This window comes from Xenia sp. Carnegie-2017, unplaced genomic scaffold (genome assembly GCF_021976095.1).
Source record: "Xenia sp. Carnegie-2017 unplaced genomic scaffold, XeniaSp_v1 HiC_scaffold_25, whole genome shotgun sequence".
Taxonomy (NCBI): Eukaryota; Metazoa; Cnidaria; class Anthozoa; order Malacalcyonacea; family Xeniidae; genus Xenia; species Xenia sp. Carnegie-2017.
The window spans coordinates 7,438,919-7,464,152 of record NW_025813488.1 but is presented as its reverse complement, the minus strand read 5'-3'; the positions used below and the strand labels follow the sequence as shown (position 1 = coordinate 7,464,152).

Here is a 25,234-nt window from a genome sequence, read left to right as displayed (position 1 = left end):
CTTTCAAAACATTTATCATCGTTGATTGTTTTCCCCCTAATTTAGAGCTTAAACCAACTAACTACGCCACATTTATCGTCAAGAAGGACGAGTAGAAAGACGATTTTCGAATCAGGGTAAAGTTTAGTCATGATGATATAGTTTGCTTCGCCTTTTTATCCTTATACTTCATCCTGATCTAGAACGAAGTTACAAGACAATTTTCCATCTCCTGAGAGTACATCATCTTGTGATGGTAAAATATTGACTGGCCACTGCTGACTCTCGATTTTTTGTATGTTATATGGTAATCAAGTCTTATAACGCCATTTTATCTGTTATTTTCCTTTAGATTTCGACCGCCTGAAAGAAGATCACAACTTCAAAACGCCAAGAAAGCAGAGTTTAGAACAGAGGCAAAGGTAAGGATGACCAGACTTGAAATGCATTAAGGATTCCAATTGTACAAGATGAAGTACTGGCGGCCCGTTGTTGTTGCACTTAGTCATCACTATATAGCGAGACATATTACTAATATACGTACATGTATGTATCAATTGTCGTGAAGTGTTTGCTAATCAATGTCTCCCAAATGTTTTCATTCTGGATGTTATCAGTTCCTCCAATCATATTGCAGTTTAAGAACTTTCAAACTTCCATTAGATCAACACGTGACCTTTCATCAACTTCTTCCAAGACCAAATCATCTCCTTACGGATGGTGACAGAGAGTGGTAATGTAAGGTGTACCTTTACTAAGGTAGTGTTCGTAAGTCCATGTATAGAGTAGACTGATGCCCGGAATGTGATGAACAATGAATAATGTCGTGTTGTTCATGTACATAGTCGAAAAAATAACTCTTGTGGCACCCTGTCTCTGGGAGATTTTACCTCAAAGTGAATGGCTGGGACGTTTTTCTTCGTTTTGCTTTATATCTGCATTTCATTTGTCGTCAACTGAGTTGAATGCATTTTATGAAGTCATTATCGGCTTCATCTTAGAAATACGTAGTTAACATGTAGATTGGAATGAAGAAATTTAGAAAGATTTTACAAATAGAGAAAGTTGGAAGATTTAAACCGATTGCCCAACTTACTACATTGAGTTGAACGAGGTTGTGGGAATTTTTTATGAAAGTTATTTGTAAATTGTGTGTTACATTTCTAATACCTTAGGAGAGTTTTGTGTTTGGAAATTTTCTTATTTATATTTTAAATGTGTATATATATATATGATATGTATATTTATTGAAGAAAAGAGATTTCTTAAAATTTTTCGACGATTTTCTTACAATCTCCAATGATATTTGACAACACCATTTCGTTGTCTATGGAAGTGTGGCAGTGAGCACTTTCGCATTTCACTGAGGGAAATGGAACGTTTCTTATGCGTTAAGTTATATTTAAAAGTGACAGTGACGAAAAAGTCTTTCTTAATAAAAATGATTATGATACTCTTAAGTTTTTGAAAGATGTATTGGTAAAGGTATGATACTTTAAGACTTAAAACGTATTTCTTTATTTCATGACATTCTTCACAAAGGCGCGAACCTTCTAGAAAAAAATGTTACACATTTTTTTCTTCAATTCAGACCTTATTGCAATTAGAACATGTAAAATTGTTGGAGTCTTGGTCAGAAGCTTCAACTCTGTTTCATTTGGTCATTGTGCTGAAGGTCAAGATAGGCAAACTCTGGGACTTCCGACCTTGTTCAACAGCGGATGCTGTGCTTCCTACAAACATCTTCAACTTCCTAGTATCCTACCAACAACTTCCTCTGATGATTGACTTCGACGTTCTCAGTCCAGGAATGTGAACCGAGTGAAGATTATAAAGCTATGGAAAATTTTAACTCATTTTTATTGCGTATAAGCAAGAAAATTCGTAAAGCTGATTTGGATTCAATGAAATTTATCTGCAAAGACTACAACTTGGGCGAGAGACGTTTGGGTGAAATCACTGAAGCATATCAACTGTTCGATGAACTGCAAAAGAGAGATTTATTTTCAAAGAAGGATTTGAAAATATTGATTGAACTATTGGAAAAAGTTGATCGCAATGATTTAGCGAAAGAAGTCATAAATTTACGAGGTAGTAACTAATTATTTATGTTGTACAGTAGATGTGTTTTAGTATTGTTATAAATATGTACATTTGTATTTTGGTAGATTTTGTCAAATACAAGTAGAACGAGGAAATTCTTTAAGAACACGTAGTACGAAGTAATTAACATGTAATCTATGTAAGAATTTTAGAAATGTGTCAAATTGTGATTGAAATATTCAGAGTCCAATGGAGCAATACCCAATGATGTCATTCACAACATTGCTGAAAATATATCCACTGACTGGAAACATCTTGGTCGAAGGCTTGAGCTGTCACCAGGACTATTGGATGGAATCGATCATGATTTTCGTCAAGTGAAAGAAAAGACTTTGCAAATGTTGTCACGATGGAAGGAGCGAAAAGGTGATGATGCTACCGGACAAATTTTAGCTGATGCCTTAGTTAACATTCATCGACGTGATGTGGCTGAAGATTTACAAGGTAACAGTGGAATACTCTCATTAGCCAAAAATTTTCAACATTCTATGATAAAATGCTCAATTTTTCAAGAAATCTGTGGAAGATTATATGGCATAATCATATACATAAATGGTCAACCCCCCTGTCAACCTGATTCATCTAATTTAACTCGGCCTTCTGCAGCAAGAACAAATCAACACAGTAAGTTAATAATTAGATATGCAACTATGGTTGCTTATAAGCAATTTTTTTACCGAGGGGATTAACACCCCAAGGAATAGCCTTCAAAGATATTCAAACTGAGCAATATTTCCCTTTACCCAATTTCATTTTTTTTTTCATTTCAATGATTATATTCCAGGTGGTTTGAATACCATGCGAGCTGATCTTATGAATAGACTACCTACTCAAGAGTCAACATCCTAAAGTGACTTTTTTTCATTTTGGCATTTCAGTTAGTCACTTTTTATTGTATGTTTCAAATCCATACCAATGAGATCAATAATTTTAATAATAGTCCATAGAATATCTTATGTCGTCTGTCTATCTTTACATATTACGATTGGCTGTTGTTATTTTATAAAAGAATTATGATGAATTGTAAAATGTAAAAAAATCGCTTCATGTAATGAAGTTAATGTGTCTTTAGCTTATTTATTGTTTTTAAATTGTTAATTGATTAATTAAAGAGTAATTAAAATTAGTTTGCTGCTTGATCAATAATTAATTACTTCGGATGGTAGCCTGGTATCGAGAGCCAACAGCCATGTTGGTCATGTGTAGTCATTAGTAACTACAACATCGTCCGTATGGTACAGTGAATTTTCCTCGAAGTCCAAATTGTTGTACTTGGGTTGTTTTTATTTTCTTCTGCAAAGATGTCCGCACGTTTGTTACGACGGGAATATACTGGTAAATTACCTTTGCCTATAACAGATCACGCCTTGAGAAAGGGACTTTTGTCGACGTTTAATGCCTCGAATGAATTTTCAACGGTGAAGTATGTTTTCTACCAGAACAAACAATTTCTTCTTGAGCTAGGGAATGTACTCTTTGCCACTGAATGTGTTGAAATTATTGCCAATACCGATGCAGCCGTACTTGAAGATGTGAGCGATACATATCGTTTTGGTAAACAACGAAAAAGCGAACGACTTTTGGCTTTAGATGAAAAATTGGCTGAAGGTATTTGGGAAAGGATTCGTGACATTTTGCAAGAGAAGCTTAAGGAGTATAAAGTGATTACGAGACCTCTTGGTTTTGACGTGAGACGGGGTGATTGGGATCTTTATGGATTAAACGAAGCGATGAGGGTGAATAAGTATTGTTCGGAGACAAAAGGCTTCTTTGGACCTCATAAAGATGCTCAATATTGCCCCAGTGGAGATGAACGATCCATTTTTACACTTCTTATCTATTTGAATGAGGACTTCACTGGTGGTAGTACCTGTTTCTATATTCCCAAAGATCCAAGTCTACCAACGAAAGATATGACCATAAAGGAAGAAATTAAATTACATGGTGGATTGAATGTTGGTTATGAATGTATCAAAGTTACTCCCAAGGTTGGACATGCAGTTATTAGCAGCCAAAACTATTTGCATGAGGCACTGCCTGTCAACGAAGGCTCAAAATACATTTTGAAAACTGATATTGTTCTGAGACGCACCAACAAGCAGTTTGGTTTTTCAATAGGGGAAGATGAGAAACACGATTATAGCAAATGTGTTAATTATTTTAGAGAAGCACAACAAAAAGAAAATGATCTTAAGTTTGACATTGCCAGTGATCTTTACGAAAAAGCTCTTTCAATTCGATATTCTTACCCTAGCTCTAATCATGATGAGATACAAGTAATAGACACTAGTGGCTATCTCAGAATGCCTCTTGAAGTTTGGTTACTTGTGTTTCAATATCTTTCAGGGTATGATATCCAGAACCTTGTCTATGCATACCCACAGTTGAATATAACAAAAGCTGTTTTTGAACAGCAACGAAGAAATCTTGCTCCAAGACTAGTAAATGAGAATTTCATACCAAAGTTACGCTTCCAAAGTGGTGTTATCTCATCATTTATTTTTCCACATGCAAAGTTTTTTGAGGACAATTATATCAACTGCTGTCGTGTTATAGCAATGTATTCATTTTATCTTCTTGGGCATTCACCAAGCAATGATTGCTACACAGTTGAATATAATCCTCTTACTCAAGAGGTTTGTGTGGTGGCATTAGAAACTCTTCTTTCTGATGTTTTCTACAGTCGCAGGTGTTATGGTTCTGTGTACAATGTCCGTCAGCAAGATCCTAAAAAAAGAGATCCAAGAAAAGATTTCGAAGCCAGTGTTGACAGAAGCTACATGCTTGCAGTGCATGCAAATGAATTTATAGGAATGGAGCTTGCGGATCACTTCAACATAAAAAGTGCAGTTCATATAACAGCAGACTCTGTTGATAATGAGGAAGAAGATGACGAAAGTGATCACAGTGGAGATGATGAAAAAAGTGATCACAGTGGAGATGATGAAAAAAGTGATCACAGTGGAGATGATGAAAAAAGTGATCACAGTGGAGATGATGAAAAAAGTGATCACAGTGGAGATGATGAAAAAAGTGATCACAGTGAAAAAAATGAGTGTGACAGTGGTGAAAATGATGAAGAAGATGAAGAACATTGTGATGTTTACAAATCTCTGAAGTTAGGTGAACCTGCCACCAGGAAAGTTGGAATTTACCATGACAATATTCTTCCATTTTATTGGGAGGTCGACCGAAATTATTCTTTACGTGACACTTTAAGATGTTTACTTCGTCATGGTGACCAAATCAGGGAAAGGTATGAAATTGAAACTGACCCATTTGAGGAGTTAGATTGCCCTGAAAAAATAGAGGACTATTTTAAAAGTGTTGACAAGGTGTCATGTCTCCCTGGAGCTTCAGCTGCAGTTGTTGTTGAGCTGAAATCTCTCATGAATGTTGAGGACAATGAAATTTGTATTTGCTTTTTGGGACCAAATTATGAATTTTCAGAGAAACTTACACAGCAATGCCCCACCAAACATTTTAATTATCTTGTGTTTGATTTTGAAAAAGCGCTATTGTCAGTTGTTGAGGAAGATTTTGTTGTAGTTGAAGATGTGTCAGGTAGTTCAACAGTTGAAGACGTAGTATTGACTGATATGAAGGAAATTTGTGGTTTGGGGGATGCCATTAAAGCAACGGTGAACATTGAACCGCTTTTGTCTGCAGCTACATCTTTTAATCATGCATCTTGTCAGTGTGGACATCCTCGATTTGAATTAAAACAATTTCATGATTTGAAGAGATATCACCATCTTACATCAGTGACAATCTGGGCTAAAGAGAAAGATGGTGAAATGTATGTTTGGTCAGCATATAATGGTGTTGTTGCTATGTAGAGTTTGTGTAATTTGTAAATAATAGATACTACATGTTGGTTATTTTTCGATTTGAGTTGATCTGTCTGCCAGTTCAGCGAGTTCACATTCAGTGGAAATTTTGAATGACTGTAAATTGGTATTTCTATCTTTCACCATGGAGAAATGATGGTGAAATTATTTTTCACATTATTTGGTGAAGCATATAATGGTGTTCTCTTTATGTAGAATTAATGTAATTTCCAAGTAAATTTTTAATTTTAAAAGATAAGTGTTATATATTGGTAAATTTTTAATTTGAGGAACTATTCGCCAGTTTAGTGCGTTGAGTTCACGTTCAGTGAAATAACGAGACCAGTTTAGGCGGGAAACGTGTATTTAAAATCCATGAGGTTCCCATAACAATATACGAAATTTCAAACTTACTGTCAAGCAATAAAATTTGTTGAAAACTTCATGGAGAAATACAAAAAGCTTCGCATTATAGGCAGAGGTTCGTTTGGTACTGTTTGGTTAATTCGTTCGACGCATAAGCGGGGAAATTATGTTTTGAAAGAGATTTCTTTATCGAGTATTGGAGAACGAGAGAGACATCTTGCGTTGAACGAAGTCAGATTACTTTCACAAATACGACATATCAACATTATTCGCTATAAAGAAGCCTTTTTTAGCAATGATTTTTTGAGCATTGCGATGGAATATGCGGAGGAAGGTTAGTTTGACAACGTTTGAAGTTATTTAAGGCATGTGCAACGGACGCGAATGTTTGTAGGCGACTTGTCAGAATGGATCCGACGGCAAGCTGGACAGACTTCTTCAAAGGATCTAATTTTGGACTGGTTCGTCCAAATCTGTCTTGCTTTGAAATATATTCACGGGATTAATATTTTACATCGAGGTAAAATGTTATAAATGTACACCTCTAGCATAAATGTCTATACTTACATTGATTAAATTTTCTTCAGATATAAAGTGTCAAAATATATTTCTTTCGAAAGGAAATATTGTAAAACTTGGTGATTTTGGCATAGCTTGTGTGTTGCAGAATACTTTGGACCAGGCAAAGACAGTCATTGGTACTCCTTCATATCTTTCTCCTGAAATATGTTGTCAACAACCGTATCCTTTATCGTACTTATTTATCCCACATTGATTCCTCACATCGTTTCTTTTGTACTTGTGTTTCTTGACAAAGTCCATCTCAGATATAATCAGAAAAGTGACATGTGGGCATTAGGATGCGTTCTGTATGAAATGATAACATTGCATCATCCATTTGAGTCAAGGGATTTCTCCCAACTTGTCATGAAAATTCTTCATTGTGACTTCAAGCCCATACCCAAGTGAGTCAGTCCTACAGTTTATCAAACCATTTTTCATTTGCCAGGCATGATCTTTCCACATTACATCAGTAGACATGGAACTCTTCTACAAGATCTGGTCAACATACTTCTATGCATTGAACCATCTCGGCGACCGTCTGCCAAACAAATTCTTCATATACCCGCAATGCAACCTTATGTAAACAAAGTATTTGAGCGAGGTAAGGCGAAGAGATCTGAAAGTGTTGGCTGTAATGAAGATGCAACAAACTGGCACACATCTACAGCAGCTATGGAGAAAACACAATCTTCCTGTGGTGATTATTCAGGTACAGGTTTATGTTTAAGTAGCTGTTTAAATGTGCCTGCCATCATTGGGAAATAGCAAAAAGTAGGTCTTCTTTTCCTTCGTTTATAAGACATGTTTAAATATGCATGTCACAAAAATCGTGCCAATCAGGATGCAGTCGAACGTAGTCAAAGACATGGCAAATGTCTCTCTTCTGAGGTTTTTTTTGAAGACCAAGATTGTGCAGGAAATGAGTTTGCTGCATTAAGTTTAGAGAAAGAAAATCATTTTGAGCTGTATGATGGCGGAAACAAAGAAAATGTAAGTTTTTAGTGATATACTTTTAAGTATGATTTTTTTCTCATTGAAACATGACTTTCTAACCACAGGGAAACAATCAATTTATTCAAAAGCAACGATCCTACAGTACAAGTATTATCAGAGAAAACGATTATCCCCGCCCTATCCCTCGTAGTCCTTTGGCAATCCTTAATCCTTATCAGATGCGCATGCGCGAAACATATGACGTAAGATGCAGGACGCAGCAACTGTGCCACGAAACGTTCACGAAAATCCCTAGAAGTCAGTCGACGTCCCACGATTTTAGTAATTGTATTAGTTGTGAAAAAGAACAGAGAGAAGCTAAAAATATTTCATCCGACGAAAAACGTCTCCCAGTTCATGTCAAACAAATGGAATTGTTGAAATATCTTATTACTGGATACGATCACGTCTTTGAAACGATTTCCTCTCAAACTTCCTTACAAGAATATATGGAGATGATCAAGTCCGAACTACTGGACAATTTAGGCTCTCAAACCTTCATCAATATCCGGGAATATTTACATCATGATGATGTCACAAAAGTTGCAGAGACCTGCGAGTCTTTATATGATGTTCTAGGAAAAGATAAAATTCATCTACTTCCTCTCGTTCTCCATTATCATCAATGCGAAAAAATACTCAAGAAATAATGACTTCATGTTAGAATTAGTGAAAGTTTATCGTTAAATAGAAACTAATCGTTCGTGGAATCGATTTATTGAATTTATTGTGACATACATTTTTATGGAAATGTATTTAATGTTATTATCAGAGTAACATAACGTATCTAGCCTGCCATTTAATCTATGTATTTACTCTTTGAAGATCGTGTATTATTTTAGGCACAATAAGACTTTATTATTTTGAATGCTGTGTTGATTTTTGAATGGCCAACAAATAGTTATAACAGAGAGCACATGGTAACTATATTGAGAAATGAGATATGGGCTGAGGTCTGATTCAAACGTCAAACTATTGATGTGCCAAACGTATTAGACACAAATGCATTCGGCACATGAAAAGTTTCAATATTGAAACGTGCCAACTGAAGCTGGACAATGAGATTAACGATTTACCACCATTGCTATAATGATAAGGATCGGAAGCAATCATATTTTTTTGCCGCCAATCTGTCTCTGTTATCTGAGAATTGAATGATTTATCTAAAAAGATATCAAACAACAAAAGCATTTTTTACTCTTTCTAATTGGATGGTTATTAGTGACTCGTTCAACTTGTAGCCAGTAATATTTTTTCATATTATTTTGCTGTACATTTGTTAAAAGGCTTGGGAACGTTCGAATATTTAAAAACATGAGAAATAAAAATGATAAAAAATTGGCTATTATTCGCATTGCCATCACGAGGGTGATATATTGTTATTATTTGCTTCGTGGGTCTCATGTTGAGATATATTTAACTATAAATAAAAAAAGTGTTCTCCAAACATGACGTACATTTGCATTTGTCATTACTTCATTAAACACAGTAGTATCTGTATGTGATCAAAATTGGGAACTGTGGCGAGGGAATCCACGAGAGGCCATTTTTTATATGTTTAAGTACTTTCAACTTTTAACCTCTTTCATGCGTGATCTCTTATTTACGTAGGGATCTATATTATACCGAGGTTTAATGATATTGATCGGATAATTGATACATGATTGCTAAAGGAAATGCCTCTGCTTGCCAATGAGACAACCCCAGCGTTATGTTTTGGAAACCGTACGACGGTAACAAAGACAAAGGTAACAGGGGGGGGTTACCCTGTCGAACGCCCTCTGCGAAAGAAAACAAAACTTAGAAGATAAATATCAGGCAGAGATTTGAATATTGAAGTATCTGACAAAAAACCGGTCAAATGTTTATGCATCATTTTACGAGGTTAACCCATACATTTTCATTTAATTAATGTTATTCCTCGTTTTCCGAAGCACAACTTCCCGTGCACGACCCCTACTTTTCCACATGTAGACAAGTGATCGATGCGTGAAACTTTTTTTAATCGAAAATATCCCATTTTTAGTTCCCAAGACTGGGTGACAAGCAAGCTGTCTTGTGAACAGCGTGTGTGATATCGTGTACAAATGCTCACAGGTTATTGATGAACTGAACCGAATAGGTCTCTTGCTGCAACTCAAGCAGGGAGATTTAAATAAACAAAACGCTAGTTTATTATTAGCGAGCGGACCGCAAACAGATGCTATTTGGATTTGGAGAAGCCTGACGCAAAAACGTCTGCAGCTGGTTTGAAGACATCGTCCTTAGGTAAGTGGGGCTGCTCAATCTTAATTCTTCAGTTCTTCTTTAGAATGATGCTTGATTTTAGAAATTTTAGGTTCTTGATTTTAGAAGATTTTGGAAATTGTACTCATATTGGCATTTCGAATTGAATTAAGATGTCATCGGTATTTTTTGAAAAGTAACGTTCTTGTGTGGTAAAAACGTCTGTAATCTATTTTATTTCTCAAGACATAAACGTAACTTTTAGATTTTAAATGAAATAGGAACTTTTGTGAGTTTACTGCAGAGAGACACGTATACTCATAAACATCTTATCAGATTCACTGCCTTTCTTGTAGGATTCACCACGGAGTGTTTCAGTTGTTTTTTTGCTTTTATCAGTTTTAAAAATTATCACATAAATGGCAGTTTTGAGTGCGGGGATAGTCCATATTTTATTCGTCGAGTCGACGATTTCTTTAAAATTTACTACAATTTACGAGGAAAAGTTCAAAAATTCAGAAAACCGAATTCACTTCTTATAATGTCGGTCAATCAGAGGCAAGAGGCGGCAACTATTGACCAATAATGAATAAAAGGGAAAACATCTGGATTTTTATTTCTACTCTTTGTTGTGCACGTATTCATTTCACCCGCAAAAAATGATTGGTTTTATCAATGTTTGCACTGTTTTCTTGTCAATATATACATAGCACTTCGTCATATCCGACGCTTCATAAATAAGTGTAACTATTATTACCATGTAGATGAGGTTTTGCGTTAATTATATTGATGATTTGGTTAAAGTCGTTTGTTGCAAAACCACTGGTTTGTTTGAATTCATTGTAGCAGATGATCAGGAAGTGCAATTCTTCGACTTGCTTAGTTTATCTTATTGCGTTCGGCTCCCGTTTACAAAAATTGCTGGAATGGAAAAATCTGACAGTGACTCGCGATATTTCGGTTTCTCGGCAATATTTTACCGTATTTCATTCAGACTGCTTCATTGTGGGGGTGTAAGATCAGTTTTCTAACTCGGGAGGGGTAGTTGGACGTGCTCTTTTCTGCATTGTTTCATTAGGAATGTAACGATTGTTTCATTTGGAAATATGCTGTGTGGATGAGATAGCCTGGGAAATATGTATGTTTGTATGTTCCGCGATGTTAATTTCTGTTGAAATCAATTGTTATTATGGTTTATGACATAAATATTTGAAAACTAACCCTTCTCCAGTGACCGAAGCTGATTACTACTCGTGATGTACTGAGGCTGAGCTAAAGCCGTCTTTTCTTTTCATTGGGAGGAGGGGTGGGGTGGTTGTCAGAGCCAACTTTTTGCTGACATATAATGACTTGGTTTCGGATGTTATCAAAACAAGCAATATTGCACAACAATGTGAGATCATTTAATTTAAAAGAAGTCATTTGATTAGAATTTTTAATACTTTCTTAAAATATTCACTGAAAATTAAATTAAACATGCATGTCAAAATGTATAACCAAGAATGTAAACTTTTTAAAGCTGTTCAAATTATTGCCATGTTAAAAACGCATTTTCACATGTCATATATCATTTTTACAAACGACTACAGCTACGCCTCCGTTGATTTTCCCCAATCATCAAGCTCGTTGCATATGGTGCGGTTTTTTTCATTCATTTATTGAAGACGATCTTTGCGTCGATTTGGATTGAACATTTTTTTGCATGGTTCGCTTAAATATCGTTGTTGTGTATTCTCTCAATCCTCGTAAATCGCATGCAAAATATGAACTTGTCAATTTAACAATTGATTAGTTAGTCTTTACTGCCATATCAGTTTATCAGATAAAAAATTTGCAAATTCTCTGAGTATTCTGTGATTTCTACTGAGCTATAGAGAAAAAGAACACTTTTCCATGAATTCTTTTCTAAACCTTCATTTTCTTGTAAAACTACTTTAAAGTCATGTACAGATTGAGCAACTTCCTCGATAGAATATGAAATACGTCCACTTGTCAATCTAGCTTGGGTGAACAAATTAATTTTTTTGTCAACGAAGGGCGGTTGTTTTCACAAAACGAGTCATTTTAAGATACTTTGAACCTGTTTTGACATCTTATCTTGGTCAACCGACGTCAATTATTTGAATTATTTGAGATATTCGCCCTTGCGATTGTTCGTTCAGATACGCCACATCGACTGGGAAAAATACGCACTTGAATACAGTACTACGATAGAGACTTTAATCTCAAGTAGAGAGGCATGCTGTTTTATCAAAAGTAATTTTGGCAACGTTTTTCTCAACTTTCTTATAAATATTCTCTTTCAGCGTCGGAGAGCGGATGTACACACGTTGAAAATCAGGTCAGAAAGTGTTGAAGTATGCATAAAAATTTCAATGAAAAAATACAACTGTTTACGTATGCAAACAGCAGCAAGTCTGCGAATGAGAGTCGACTCTTTTCGTGATTTAATTGATTCGACCGTTCCTGAAAAACTTAAAAATCGCAGCGATTTCCATCACAAATTACAACTATTCCTATTATAGAAGCTAATCAATTTTGGTATTTTGTGCTTGACATACATCGTCATAAACTTGCGTTTTACCACATTTAATACAATCAAGATTCTAATTTTTGTGTTCTAATTTTCAAGTACCAAAAACCAGGGCGCGTTGAAAATCAAAAAAAAGAGAGACAGCAATTTTAATCTTTAGAAATGATTGTTGGATTGAGTGGCTATTTCATTGATTTATGATTGACCAAATGATTTGTCGCTCAGCCAATACAAGGCAAAATCACCTGCTTTTTCATCTTGTCGTCAAGGCAACTCTTTTTTGGTGAACCCTTAAACCACACATCGCAACTCTAAACAAGGGTCATGCTAGATCTAAATGCTGACAGGAGCATCGTCACTACACTTTATACATACATGTTGAAGTTGAAGAATGTATTGCTATCTGTGAAAAACGTGAATTCGAGCTGATTGTTAATAATTGTGATATGTTGTTTAAACTAGGTGCCTCACACTTTGGCTATAGATTTATAAATTTACATGTCGACCTAAAATTATTAATGCCGTCCAACGCATTGTTTTGTGCGATCAATTCCGTATAATGTCAGTGTTGTTCTATTCAAGGCATATTCATCTAAGTTTGTTTTTGTACAACAGTCTTAATATATCCCATCACTATTATCGTGTCACCTATTTACCAATGACGTCATACACACATAGTTATCTCCTATCAAAGGTCCATATTGAGAGATTGAGCATAGGTTTTTAGGCGCATTTTGTTTTTTCCTCCCTGGCTGTGGGCGAGGGCTAAATAAAAATTTATAATAATAGCAAAGTGAGAGATAACAGCCTTGTTCAAAGCCCTGAATATCTCCACTTGAATGTTGTAGATGGATAAGGTTACTTGTTTGACACATAGTTACGAGATCATTTTGCACGAGTGCTATGAAGCAGTTAGGATGTCAGTCACACTGAGAGAGCAATAAAGTAATTAGTTTTAACCATGATTGTGATAAATTATTTAGTCATGAATGAGCTGATCTAATGACGCATTCAGTTTTGAAGTTAACAGCAATAAAACGATGAGTACTGTATGGTAGTTAAAAAGTCACACAACTTCAAGGAAATAAAGTAGTTCATCCGACAATAAAGCGCCATAGTAAGTTATAGTTGTAACATGTGTTACTGTGCATGGATTGTCGCGTCTTTTTGTTTAATGCCAACGATTGGTTCGTATTTCAAAATTGACAAATAGACGATTTTGATTTTTTTTTTTGTGAATCGCTTTTTCATTTTTCAAGCATTCTTGCCGCTTAATGTAATGGAGCTTTGTATTTTAGCTGGTGTTGGCTGCTATGTTTCATTCTCGCATTTTCATTCACCAGAATTTATCTTATCCATTTATGGTGTTTTTGTGCCATCTATCCTGAGTAGAGTCTAATCTCATGTTTCCTCCTTTCCTTCTTACTTTTCTCTTAATTAGAAAATGCTTTGAATTTTCTGTAATGTCCGAGCATTTACAGATAAACACGTATTTAACATAAGCAATTATCTTTTTTTTTCTGATAAAGACTAAGCTCATTCTCGTAAGTTTTTTCGAACGATCGAATTCGTCTAGTTTCCTTATCAAATTGCTGATACTGGAATCAGACGTAATTGAAGCATTTAGGCATCTGTAAGAACGAGTGTTGATAGATTTTCTGGCGTTGATTTACCAGATGGCTTACACATCAAATTGTGTACACTACATTTGCTTATCGACAAAATATTCTTTAGAAAACATCGTCTTCTAGATTTATCGAGTATTTTTACGACCTTTACGTCACAGCAAAACAGAGGTTCTATTTTTACAGCTAAAGCTCTTTCTTCCGTCTTAAGATGAGAAAATTTAGCACAGACGAGAGGTTAAGTGCATTTTTAACTTTTACCACAAAACTGACTCACCCTTGTTTTCGTCCATGCCTTGCTAATGAGATTATACTTCTATGGCATAAGGATAATTTATTGCTTGACCAGAAGGAATCACACACGCAGTGACTTTCCCCAGGGCCTATTCTGACATTTTATGCGAGTTTTCTTTTCCGAACTAGTCAGTTATATATTCTAAATCACGCCAAATGACGCCATGATGTGAGAAATAAATCTTTCAACCCTTGAGGGCTGGAAGGTGTTTTTAAAGTATTAAGAAAAATGAACACGTTTGCGTTAACTCTTCAATTCGGCGTGAATATGTGTGTTAGGATTTATAACGCCTCCATCAGTTGTGTTCTCCCTTTCAAATCTGCTTTCAAACTAATTCATGTTGCCCGTATTGATGCCATTCTTAGCAAAGAAGTAAAGCACACCCGATGATATAGTAAAATGCGCGTGACATTAGACATGTCGAATCATAGAAATAGATTTCAATCCCTGTGAAATTTGTCATCATTTTAAGGAGATTTGTGTGTGTGTATGTGTGTGTGGGAACGAGTGACGTGCGTTTCATCTCATTACGTGTCATTTCTCGCATTTTAGATTATCTGTTAATGAATGTTTTTTAAGGTTTTCACTGCCTGTTTTCAGTTTTTGCATTCATCATAATAAATAACGTTCCTTCTTAATTACGCACGATAGATAAGAGAGAAATTAAAGCGCCATTCTTATCCTGTTATGATCTTATTTCAGGCAACACAGTTGTTTTGTGCGCATCGATCGTGTCTGTCCAGAAGTGCACACGTATGCCAAGGAAGGAGAGAAAGCACTTGGATGCAGTGAAACGAACCATAAGAGGTTTGTGTGTATCAGCATTTGTAGAGTAATTTATTGGCCATAATTATACACCCTCGTTGTTTTTGTCGGGTTCAGATCATTATATGTGATGAACTTTAAAAATATATATTTCCTATATCGGTGCGCCTTTTGAAAAGGTTTTCAATTGTAAATCGAATATTGGTGGATTATTGATGTTATCAAACAGTCCAATATTTGAAAATGTCTACTAATTGGCAAAGACGACTTAGATACACGGTATGCATAATACAGGGATGTCTCGTATACTTAATTGCTATTGCAATATACGAGACATATTTTTCTTTTCCCAATGAACCACTTGCATTATTATGTTTGATGAAACGGTTCTCTGTGGTGAATTTTCGCACTGTAATGAAAAGCGTTAAGTGCTGATAAGAGGAGAGTCCTCTGTTAATGTTGTTTTTGTCCGAGAACAACTCGTGGATTTTTTTACATGGTTACATAACTGTATCTATTTTGGGTCTTTCCTCACCCGTGATAGTAGAACTGTATTGTTGATTTCATGCTTTATCCCAATTCCTCCCAAAACACTACGAATTCTTTCCGTAATGCATGGAAATGATTTGAACAATGTTTTCCACGCCCGTCACGATCGAGTCACTCGATGCTTCCTATTTGCCAAGGTGCTTTTCTATTTACGTAAGCATCTCTCCCATATTTCATATTGCATTGTTAAGTGAGATGAAGTGGCAAAAGTGCCGAAATCCTTATCAAAGTTTAAACTACGCCCATTTAACAAGCCGCGAGTTCACTACATCAACAAATACTTTACATCCCAGCTAGAGAGCTAGATAAATAAATCGTCTGTCAATTATTTCATAAATCTAACATGCTAATGTGCTCTTTTTGCATCGCATTCAAATTGTCAGCACGGAACACGGGGATTGACGATTTTCACGTTAGCTAAGATACGAAAATTTTAAAACGTCAATTTTTTTCTTTCCGAACACGAATTGTTCGTATTACAATTTGGTAGAACAGCGTGTCCTCATCATTTGGACATTTTCTGTAGGTGTACGTGCTTATGACCGTCTTCAATGAATTCAACTCACCTATGCTTCTTACTTTTGGGATTTTCGATGACAAATAGGCATTTTTTTATTCCCGTAATCCTGTTTGCTTGTAGTAAAATGATCTCTTGACTTAACTAATTGCTTGCACACGTATAGCAAATAATCTTGTATCGATGCGCATTTTTTTATGATCGCCAAAACATAAGTGGAGTCCATATGGTGAAGTCATTTAGTGTAAAATGCCAGATGCTGTTTTGAAACAACGAATATGAAGTTCGAACGAAATAACTTCTTTATTTATCGAACAGCGTGAGTTTACTCATTTTTTTTTGTTAACTCAACACATTTTCACTGAAGTAGTTTATGTTCACTGCGAGCTCATTGCCACTGTGCTAATTTTCGAGATCTAAATGGTTTTGTGCAGCAATTTTTGCACACACGTCAAAACAGGCCAACTACGTGACTATATATAGATCTTTTTGCGTTTTCTTTTGAATTGCTTGTGCATGCATACATGGCTTTCTTGTGTTTCATCGTTCGAATGCTATGAGTGACCCCCAATGTTACTCACACAAACGCAATTGGAAATGTATTGTTTCTCGTGAATTTGAGGCACGTTAATGGATGAACAAGCCGCTGGATGCACGATTTTGTCAGAACCCCACGAAGCCATGTATGAGCTGTTAGCTACGATGTTTTAGATTATATGTTGATGTTAAGCGCTTCTGATGACAAGTATATTTATCGTTTTGTAGAATCATTCTAAAAAAGTGATAATTCTTCGAACAAATCGGAAAACTCAAGCAAGTGACAGGTTGTGTTTTAAAGGTAAGTGAAAGTGTGGCTTTGTTTAGTACGTAATAGTCTTACTGAGTTGTATGGTTATCGTTTTTATATTTTTACTTCATAAGTAATGGAATTGTATGTCCTCTTATAAAGCAATCTTAAGTAAGATTTGTCTTGTTTGATGCTGGTATGTTATTGGTGTCATGACTTTGATTGCGGAGAAATGCGTGTGAAAATTCGAGTTAAAGCATTCATTTTGTTTTAGATTATATTTACGCGTTTTAAATCCGCATAATGTTGTGTGTTAGATCGATTTTCGCGTCCAATCATTCATTTCGTTTTAGATCGTGTTTTCCTGGTAAGTCCTGGCATATATTATTGTGTAAGATCTATTTTCGTGTCAAATCACGTCGTTTTACATCATATTTTCATGTTAAATCATTAATTTTGTGTACGATCTATTTTTGTGTTAAATCACTCATTTTGTGAAAGATCTTATTATCCTTTAGCAATTCACCGTTTTCTTTGTGCTCAATCACTGTTCACTTTAAACAAAACATCTCTCTGTACTTTTGAGACAATGTTGACAAACGTCTATTTTTTGATGGTCTAAAGTGATAAAAAAAACTAATGATATGGGAAAAAGATAAGCACACTGTACGTCTCTGATTTCAATCACAAGTTTCACCAAAGTTTATACCTTATAATTTGTCTATTTTGTCTACCAGATGCAAATTCTGGCAGGAGGATTTTGATGAGTTGAGAGAAATCGTTACTTCATGTGATGCTCTGCATGCATGTTTTAACGTTTTAAAAAGACAATCAACGTCGGGAACAGCATGTATGTATGTTTGATATGTAAATGCGATAAGTATACAGAACGTAAATCTTTCTGGGTTTATTAAACTTTGCTTAATGTCAACTTGAGTCATGTCATCGTATTGTTTAGCGTTGTGATAAATAGCAGATTGCATGCACATACCTGCATGTTTAGCATGCTGGAGGATGTCCAAGAACACATAGATTGATTTAAACCATAGCTTGTTTGTAAACCGATGTATTTTCCAATCAGTCATCCTATTTTGCATACAAAATCTTTTGTGTTTTGTAAAATAGCTGTTAGCCCTCCAAACACTTAAACTTAAATGCATCTTTCCCGGCTTTAAATTTTCTTTTACCTCTCAATATCTAATTACGTACATATGCGTGATGTGAAAAATTGCTCGATTCCCGGTGAATATTGATTTTCAAGCACTTAAATTGAATGTACATCATGCATTAAAAGTATAATCTTACTTATCATTATATCCAAGTCCAATTATCTGGGATAAAAAACATAATGCCTTAGTTTACAGCTTTTGATTTAGTCTTTCGAAGTAGCTATGCTGAGCTGAATATTTACAAACTACTTTTTATCCGGTTAATAAAACTTTCGGTTTATAGTTTTATTCTCAACATTTTGTACTGCTATGTTACTTACATTGCTCGTGCTAAATTTTTGTACGTTCTCTGGAAATGTCGAACGTTATCTCGCATTCAAATAATATGTACATAAATATAACCTTACGTTGGGTAACGAGATGCGCCATTTGTGAAGGCTTAGAGGTACAAAATGCCTCACAATAGGCACATACGTTGTTTCACTAAATACACACCCCGCATGTATGTAGAGAATTTTCACAAGTTGCTCAAAAAATTCACACGTGTTCACCATCATGCAGTGATATTTACATTTGTTCATTCACGTTTAGAGCATAGTGATCGCGTTCCTTGGGATTGAGCTTCGCTTGCTGGCATTCAAACAAAATTTTGAAAATGTCCAACAACAGTTCCGCTATTAGCGAAACTATTCGTATCATCAATGTCCTTAATTTTACCCTCTACACGATGATAGTGGTTTTTGGTGTTCCTGGAAATGTTCTTGTCGTCTGGTCACTCTTCTCTATCCATAGAGAAAAAGTGAATCGTAGTTTCAAAATTCTTGTCATCAACTTGGCCATCAATGATATCGTGATTGTCCTCACTGCCGTCTTTACTTTAATTGAACTTTTGTCGTATCCCAGATTCCCATTCGGGCCCGTTATGTGTTCAGTCGTTTGGCCAATCCAGACCGCTTGTTTTGGCGCCAGCGTATTCAATATGGTAGCGTTAAATGCTCATCGTTACTATCTAATTTCCTTTCCTACAAGCAGAGCGTCTCTAAGGCGGATGACTGTAGTAGCTGTGGCACTTTGCTGGATTGTACCCTCATTAATAACAGCGTTGCCATATGCATTAACCTTGGAATATAAATCAAACGATTGTTTGGAAGGTTGGAGTGACCACATTGGGAGAATATTCACAGTATATCTATTTGGTATCCAGTACGTCTTACCGCTCATTGTTATTGCAACCTTGAATCTTTTAACTATACGACGATTACAAAGGCAAGTGCAAGCTATCGTATTTAGTGTGTTTTTTCTTCCTGAGTTATTTTATTTGCACAAGCTATTATATTTTTCACGAAACACACTTTTTAGCCAATGTTGTTTTTTTTCATCCTAAGTAGAGCGTTAGAAAGCGGGTGACGTTCAGTCGGTCATATGATCAGAACTCTGTCACACCAATTTGCATGAGAGAAACGACTACATACGAGATTTCTTTATTTTATAATCTCGCTCAACTCTTCCATTTCAGGCGTTATAAGTTCCAATCAAATTACGCTAGGACGTCAGCTGATAATCTGCACACCCATCATAGGATTATGAAAATGTTGATCGTCATAATTTTTGTCTTTGCATTATTTGGCTTACCCGGTCAAGTCATGTGGTTGTTACCAGTCTTCACCAATGTAGACGAATATGAACATTACATGGCCGTGCTCTCTCTCGTGGATGTATTCAACCATATGTACTGTGTGTTGAACCCCTTGATTTTCTTCACCTACAATAAAGAGTGCTATGACTTACTCATGAAATTACTTGCACCACTTGTATGCCGCGATTGGGATATGTCGTCACCAGTCGGAGTCCGTCGTGAGGCGGCCGTCAATCTTTTGACTATTTCTCGAGCGTCCGATAGTCAGGACACCAACGGCAGTGACGTCATGCGAATTGATCCTAAATGTGCCCCCGCGTTTCCGAAATATATTTTAGAAAGACTTGATGAAAATCCGATAAAAGGAGACTTTGAAATGGAATCAAACCAACACTCGGTCCCATTTGCTCTCTACTCTTCGCTCGGTGGCATTTGTGCACCTGTTTTTGGTCGTCATGGCAACTCTGATGAGCAGCCAAAGAAGCCAGAAGATTTGATGAAAGTTACAAAAGATGAGGAAAGTTTTAATGAAAATTTCATTGAGCTATTTCGAAGTGAAAATGTCAGTAGCGATTTAATTCAACGTCTCAACGATTCTCCTGAAACTGCAATAGTTGATATATAAGCAGAGAATGTTGCACGCGAAAAGGAAAGATAAGTTATTAAGGTGAACACTTGTAAGCCTTTTAAGTTGTAGATCTTTTAAATAATTTGAAAGTATTTACGCATATGTATTTTATATTATTTACAGCAATTCGTTGTTGCTACTAGTCTACCTTTCTTCACTTATGTAGCGGATCATTACTAACAGAAATCATTACTAACAGTATTTGGTAATTTGAATGTAAAATTCAGCATATATTATCATATTTTGACCAACGCCAGATCCGCCACCTCTTCACCTAACATTTACATTCTGTATCATTCTCCTATTTAAAACATGTTAAATCATTAGCTACCTACGTTTTCTATGCTAAATATGACGAAGTCTTTTAAGTATTTAATACGTCATAATTTTGAAAAAAATCACGTCATAATTAAACTTCAGTCACTTCAGCCACTTGAACCACGTGGCTTTCTTGATCCCTGGAATCCAAACTACTAGGATTAAATCTTAAACACGCTCCAAATTTTCCCAAAGACCATTCTCCATTATATATGAAAAATATAACAGGATTGAGAACTGAGTTAGCTGATACGAATAACATAGATATATCTTGCAGAACGGGCCAATTAACTCTGCCGTTTGAAAAAGTGTACACCATCCATGCAAGCTGGAAAGGAAACCAGAACACAGCAAATATGACTACGATGGCTACGAGCATGCGCACAACATTATTGTGGCGTTTAAGGATTGTGTCGTCCACAATTGCATAACGTTCCCTCTCGCGATTATGCCTGTTTGGAAGAGATGGAAAAAAATCAAGTTTGTTGAAAAGATAACAAGATTAGATTTTACGTAACGCGTAATGTGTTTGCATAAAGAAACGTTATGATTCGTATTTTCAGTTGTGAGACGTCTATTCTTGTTGTGACTAAACCTTGGGTGCAAATCGTTGATATGAAACGAGGAATCAGGACCCTGCTGCTGAGGTTTAGTGATTCATTGAATAATTGATAAACGTTGAAGTAGATGGTTTACTGACGACAAATAAGTGCTGAATAAACAATACGTTCGTCTTCTTCTAATTAAAATTGAAGAGATGGAGACGAAATGCAAACTAAGTAGTAACGAATTCAGTTTCATTATCTTCGTGCAATTTTTCATCGGAAAAGGAAGAAGAAGTTATCATTACCTTTTCAGTTTTATTACCGCTTTTCCATTACACAATGTAATGACAAAAAGCGGTCCAATGTATTGGATAAATGTGAGATAGACTGTAAAATAGCGTTTTAAAAACGACGACCAAGTCTCTTGACATGTATGATTCTCATACTCGAGTGCGATAGCAAGCGGTATTCCCGCAAGAATGATAGGTACCAACCATAGAGCCAAGATTGTTGCTAATAACGTGGTTTTTCGACACTCTTTCGCATCCTCTGAAATCCGAACGATCATGCAATATCGTTGACAGCTGAGGGCAACTACGGTATATATAGAAGTCATTACAACCGTCGTTTGGAAAGGTGAAATGATTTTACAGAGGAAAGATCCAAAAGGAAAACGAGGCGAATGCAGACGCTCCACAAAGTGGAAAGGAATCGTTGAATATACAAACATTATATCGGCTACTGCGAGGTTGAGCATAAGGCAATGGTAGAAACGAGATGAGCGTGTAAAACGACGCTTCAATGTTATCATCAATGATATATTTCCAATAGTTGACACGACAAGTATTATCCACTCAATTGTGATCGCGATTACATGAACGCGTTTCATTCTAAAGTTAGCCAACAATCGTGTGGTTAACGTTAGGTAACTTTGGTTCCTTCTGTCGGGGAGACTGCTCTGGTTAACGTTAGGTTCTAGTAAATGTTATTAAAGTAGGCAGAATTATTGTATGCGTATAAATAAGCAACTTAAGCCCCCTTCAAATTGTCATTTTTAACCCGATTTTGGATAGATTAAGTTGGATCTGTCTTTTTAATTTTTGTTGCGCGTACTGCCAATATCGAGTCTTCATCTATAAACAGACTTGGGCCACGGGGGTTATGCTTAGTCCATAATCCGTTGCTTATGTCATAGCACACAACTCGTGCTGTAGAGGTCATCAATTGTTTTGAACATACGTAAGAATTTAACTATGCCTTTTTATTTTAATTATTATTAACATGTGTCCATTGCACCAGGCAATGATAATAAGAGAAAATGGCAGTCAATGCAACTATCATTTAGAAAGATTAGGAATTTTACAATGAAAAGGGGCTTGCATCTTTGTATGCTATGGAAATCTCTTTAATACACTTATATAGGAATGAAATTAAGCTAAGAGCTGTTATGTACATTGATCTGTGCTATACACTTGTCGATGTCTGCGACTTAGTCGTATATTACTGTGTGTTTTATTAATAGCTTTCTTTTTTTAGCAATGCTGCTCGTCACTTTATAGCTATGTGCAAATGTGCATGAGCCTGACGAACTCACATTTATAAGTATCACATGAAGTACAAATGTGCCTTGTGCTTAAAGTGTCTAGTCTTTCCAACATACGCATTTCTAATTAAGTAGAGTATTGATTTGTCAAACTTTTATTATCTTAAGGTGGTCATATACAAATTGAAGGCACTATTTTTTCTAAAAACTCAAAATTTTTTTTTGATCATTATCGGTACTTTATGCTGTGGTTTTTATGAATATTCTAATCGTTTTTCGTTAAAACTATCATTTACCCACGAAAAATGCTTTCCAAGTTGTCTTCTTATAGTTTTTGGTTCATAGCAACGCCTTAGCAACGGATTTTTACCCAAATTTCACCCTAAAAACTCCCCTTCTAAAGCCAATTTTTTGTTTCTACTTTTGGTGGATGTTATTCAAAGCCTTCTCGTTAAGTTACATTGTGATTGGTTGCAATTTGGCACCATGGTAACTCTTAGAATTTCAAATCAAAGATGATCGCGTGCTCGCATTGTTCGAAAAGTTGCTCTTCAAAAAACATTATATTTTGTATCTCTAATGCGAAAAGTCTTTTTGGTAGTATTTCGGACCTTTCCTTTTGTTATTCCGATAATAATCAGAGTGAAAAATAATGAGGAATAGTCGAGATAGAAAGAGAAAAGCTGTTAGAACTCCGCCATCAAAAATGGCAAAGAAGTCAAAACATGGCGGAAACGATGACGCAAACCCTGGACCTTTTGGAAAGAAAATAAGTCATCAAACGAGGAGCATTGGCGAAGCTTTTAATAATCTACACACTGCAAAAGAAGGCACCGTGTTTATGGACTTGTCTTTGCTGTTTTTCATGAAATTTTAAAAGCCCTGATTGCGAAAGCAGTGTGGAATCCCATGTTGACTTGAGGAAAAGGAAAGGCTATGCGCATTATATTGTTCTTCAATGTAAGAATAAAGAATGTGAGTGGAAGTATAGTTTCAACACATCTAAAAAGCAAGGCTGTTTACACGAAGTTAAAGTCCGAGCAGTCCTAGCATTTCGAGAAATTGGTTGAGGGAAAGCTGCAATGTCACATTCAGCAAGGTCATGAATATGGCTCCACCAAAAACTTGCTGAAGCTTTACAGTGATCCAAAATGAAAAGCTATTACCAGTTGTTCAACAATTGGCCAATGACAACATGCTCAGCAATATTATGCATGTTAAAGAGGAGAATGGAGCACCAGAATGTGGAATATCTTTGGATGGTACATGGCAAAAGAGAGGCCATGATATGGGAAAGATGTCCGAAGACCACATATGTTGAACAAGAGACTGTTTCTCTTGCTACATACTTGGCTATACTTAAATTTAATGATAAGGACATAAATTTGTTAAAGATATTAAGTGAACTGGACACAACTCCTGGAATGTTTCCAAGTAAAGGGGCTCAACAATGTGACCATCATCGGATAAAGTTGTCGGCAAAGAAAAGCTCAGAGAAGGTGAAGAAGCAAAGAAAAACATTAAGAAACATTAGAAAGAATTAAATTAACAATGCTAAACATAAGGAAGGAGTTACTTATGAAGCTGGCAATTTTTAGGGCTTCCAGAGGTATAATATAGGTTATGTAAACTTTAAATGCTGTTTTCTCATTTTGTTGATTTTAGCACGTAGTAAGAACTTTGTGACATCATAATATCTTTGTTATTTGTCAGAGATGCCTGAAATTTTGTATATTGAAGGCTAGTAATATTATCTAGTGCTTGACATTTTTCAAATTTTGAAATTTTGCATTGTTGATGAAATATTTACTCGTTATGTCATAAAATGTGTATCAAAAATGCAAAATTACTGAAGAAAATCAAATTTTGGAATATATTTTTTTTTATAAAGAATTAATAAAAAATTGAAAAGTGTCAAGCACTAGATTATGTTCTAAGCTTTTAAAAAAAACTTTACTCATAGAATTTGGATCATTGGTTCCCAAGATATCATGTTCGCAGCGAAGTTCATTTATTGGCTAATTAGTGGCCGCCATGTTGGATAATTAGTGTAATTAGTGATTTTCTAAATTTTTTTTTCCATTAGTGAATTCTCTTCATTAAAGTCTTTCAAATACTGATAGTTTCTTATAACTATCTTTAAAAATGAAAAAAATTCAATTTTTTGTATATGACCACCTTAAATTATACTTTTTATTTGTTCCTCTCATTCCTGTTACGACGAAAAATATTTCCAACGACGGATGAAAGATGAAGAAATATC

The 25,234-nt window shown here is 35.5% G+C and overlaps 3 protein-coding genes and 1 long non-coding RNA gene across 11 annotated transcripts; 2 read left to right on the top strand and 2 right to left on the bottom strand.

Annotated features, from left to right (window-relative positions):
* The first annotated feature begins 1,623 nt into the window (after positions 1-1,623).
* Positions 1,624-3,208, top strand: LOC124453671. The gene is made up of 4 exons (XM_047004494.1): positions 1,624-2,070; positions 2,266-2,526; positions 2,596-2,706; positions 2,867-3,208. The coding sequence occupies exons 1-4, from the start codon at positions 1,818-1,820 to the stop codon at positions 2,929-2,931; spliced, it is 690 nt and encodes a 229-aa protein (XP_046860450.1). The 5' UTR covers positions 1,624-1,817; the 3' UTR covers positions 2,932-3,208.
* A 3,025-nt stretch (positions 3,209-6,233) lies between these two features.
* On the top strand, positions 6,234-22,928 carry LOC124453669 (serine/threonine-protein kinase Nek4-like). Of its 8 annotated transcripts, XM_047004491.1 has the most exons (11): positions 6,234-6,612; positions 6,673-6,798; positions 6,866-7,019; positions 7,106-7,243; positions 7,313-7,551; positions 9,862-10,103; positions 12,368-12,402; positions 15,217-15,321; positions 17,111-17,183; positions 17,870-17,982; positions 18,893-18,960. In XM_047004491.1, exons 1-6 carry the CDS (start codon positions 6,357-6,359, stop codon positions 9,876-9,878), a joined length of 930 nt encoding a protein of 309 aa, XP_046860447.1. In that variant the 5' UTR covers positions 6,234-6,356; the 3' UTR covers positions 9,879-10,103; positions 12,368-12,402; positions 15,217-15,321; positions 17,111-17,183; positions 17,870-17,982; positions 18,893-18,960. The 8 variants fall into 8 exon arrangements, with proteins under 8 accessions (XP_046860447.1, XP_046860445.1, XP_046860443.1 ...); XM_047004489.1 differs by lacking the exons at positions 6,234-6,612; positions 6,673-6,798; positions 6,866-7,019; positions 7,106-7,243; positions 7,313-7,551 and adding exons at positions 19,818-20,604; positions 21,161-22,928 and having other exon boundaries at positions 9,863-10,103; positions 18,893-19,567; XM_047004487.1 differs by lacking the exons at positions 6,234-6,612; positions 6,673-6,798; positions 6,866-7,019; positions 7,106-7,243; positions 7,313-7,551 and adding exons at positions 17,651-17,798; positions 19,818-20,895 and having other exon boundaries at positions 9,864-10,103; positions 18,893-19,567.
* Positions 15,404-16,548, bottom strand: LOC124453673. The gene is made up of 2 exons (XR_006951159.1): positions 15,815-16,548; positions 15,404-15,688 (listed from the first exon to the last, which is right to left on the bottom strand). It is a non-coding gene; the product is annotated as an uncharacterized LOC124453673 (long non-coding RNA).
* On the bottom strand, positions 20,616-22,317 carry LOC124453670 (somatostatin receptor type 5-like). The gene is made up of 2 exons (XM_047004493.1): positions 21,734-22,317; positions 20,616-21,335 (listed from the first exon to the last, which is right to left on the bottom strand). The coding sequence occupies exons 1-2, from the start codon at positions 22,315-22,317 to the stop codon at positions 20,975-20,977; spliced, it is 945 nt and encodes a 314-aa protein (XP_046860449.1). The 3' UTR covers positions 20,616-20,974.
* Positions 22,929-25,234: the final 2,306 nt, after the last annotated feature.

Coding starts and splice junctions, on each gene's coding strand:
- LOC124453671 (XM_047004494.1), top strand. CDS start 1,818: ATGGAAAATTTTAACTCATTTTTATTGCGTATAAGCAAGAAAATTCGT. Junction 2,071..2,265: donor AGAAGTCATAAATTTACGAG/GTAGTAACTAAT, acceptor TGAAATATTCAG/AGTCCAATGGAGCAATACCC. Junction 2,707..2,866: donor AGCAAGAACAAATCAACACA/GTAAGTTAATAA, acceptor ATTATATTCCAG/GTGGTTTGAATACCATGCGA.
- LOC124453669 (XM_047004489.1), top strand. CDS start 18,957: ATGTCCAACAACAGTTCCGCTATTAGCGAAACTATTCGTATCATCAAT. Junction 19,568..19,817: donor ACTATACGACGATTACAAAG/GCAAGTGCAAGC, acceptor CTTCCATTTCAG/GCGTTATAAGTTCCAATCAA.
- LOC124453670 (XM_047004493.1), bottom strand. CDS start 22,317: ATGAAACGCGTTCATGTAATCGCGATCACAATTGAGTGGATAATACTT. Junction 21,336..21,733: donor GCGGTAATAAAACTGAAAAG/GTAATGATAACT, acceptor TCTTCCAAACAG/GCATAATCGCGAGAGGGAAC.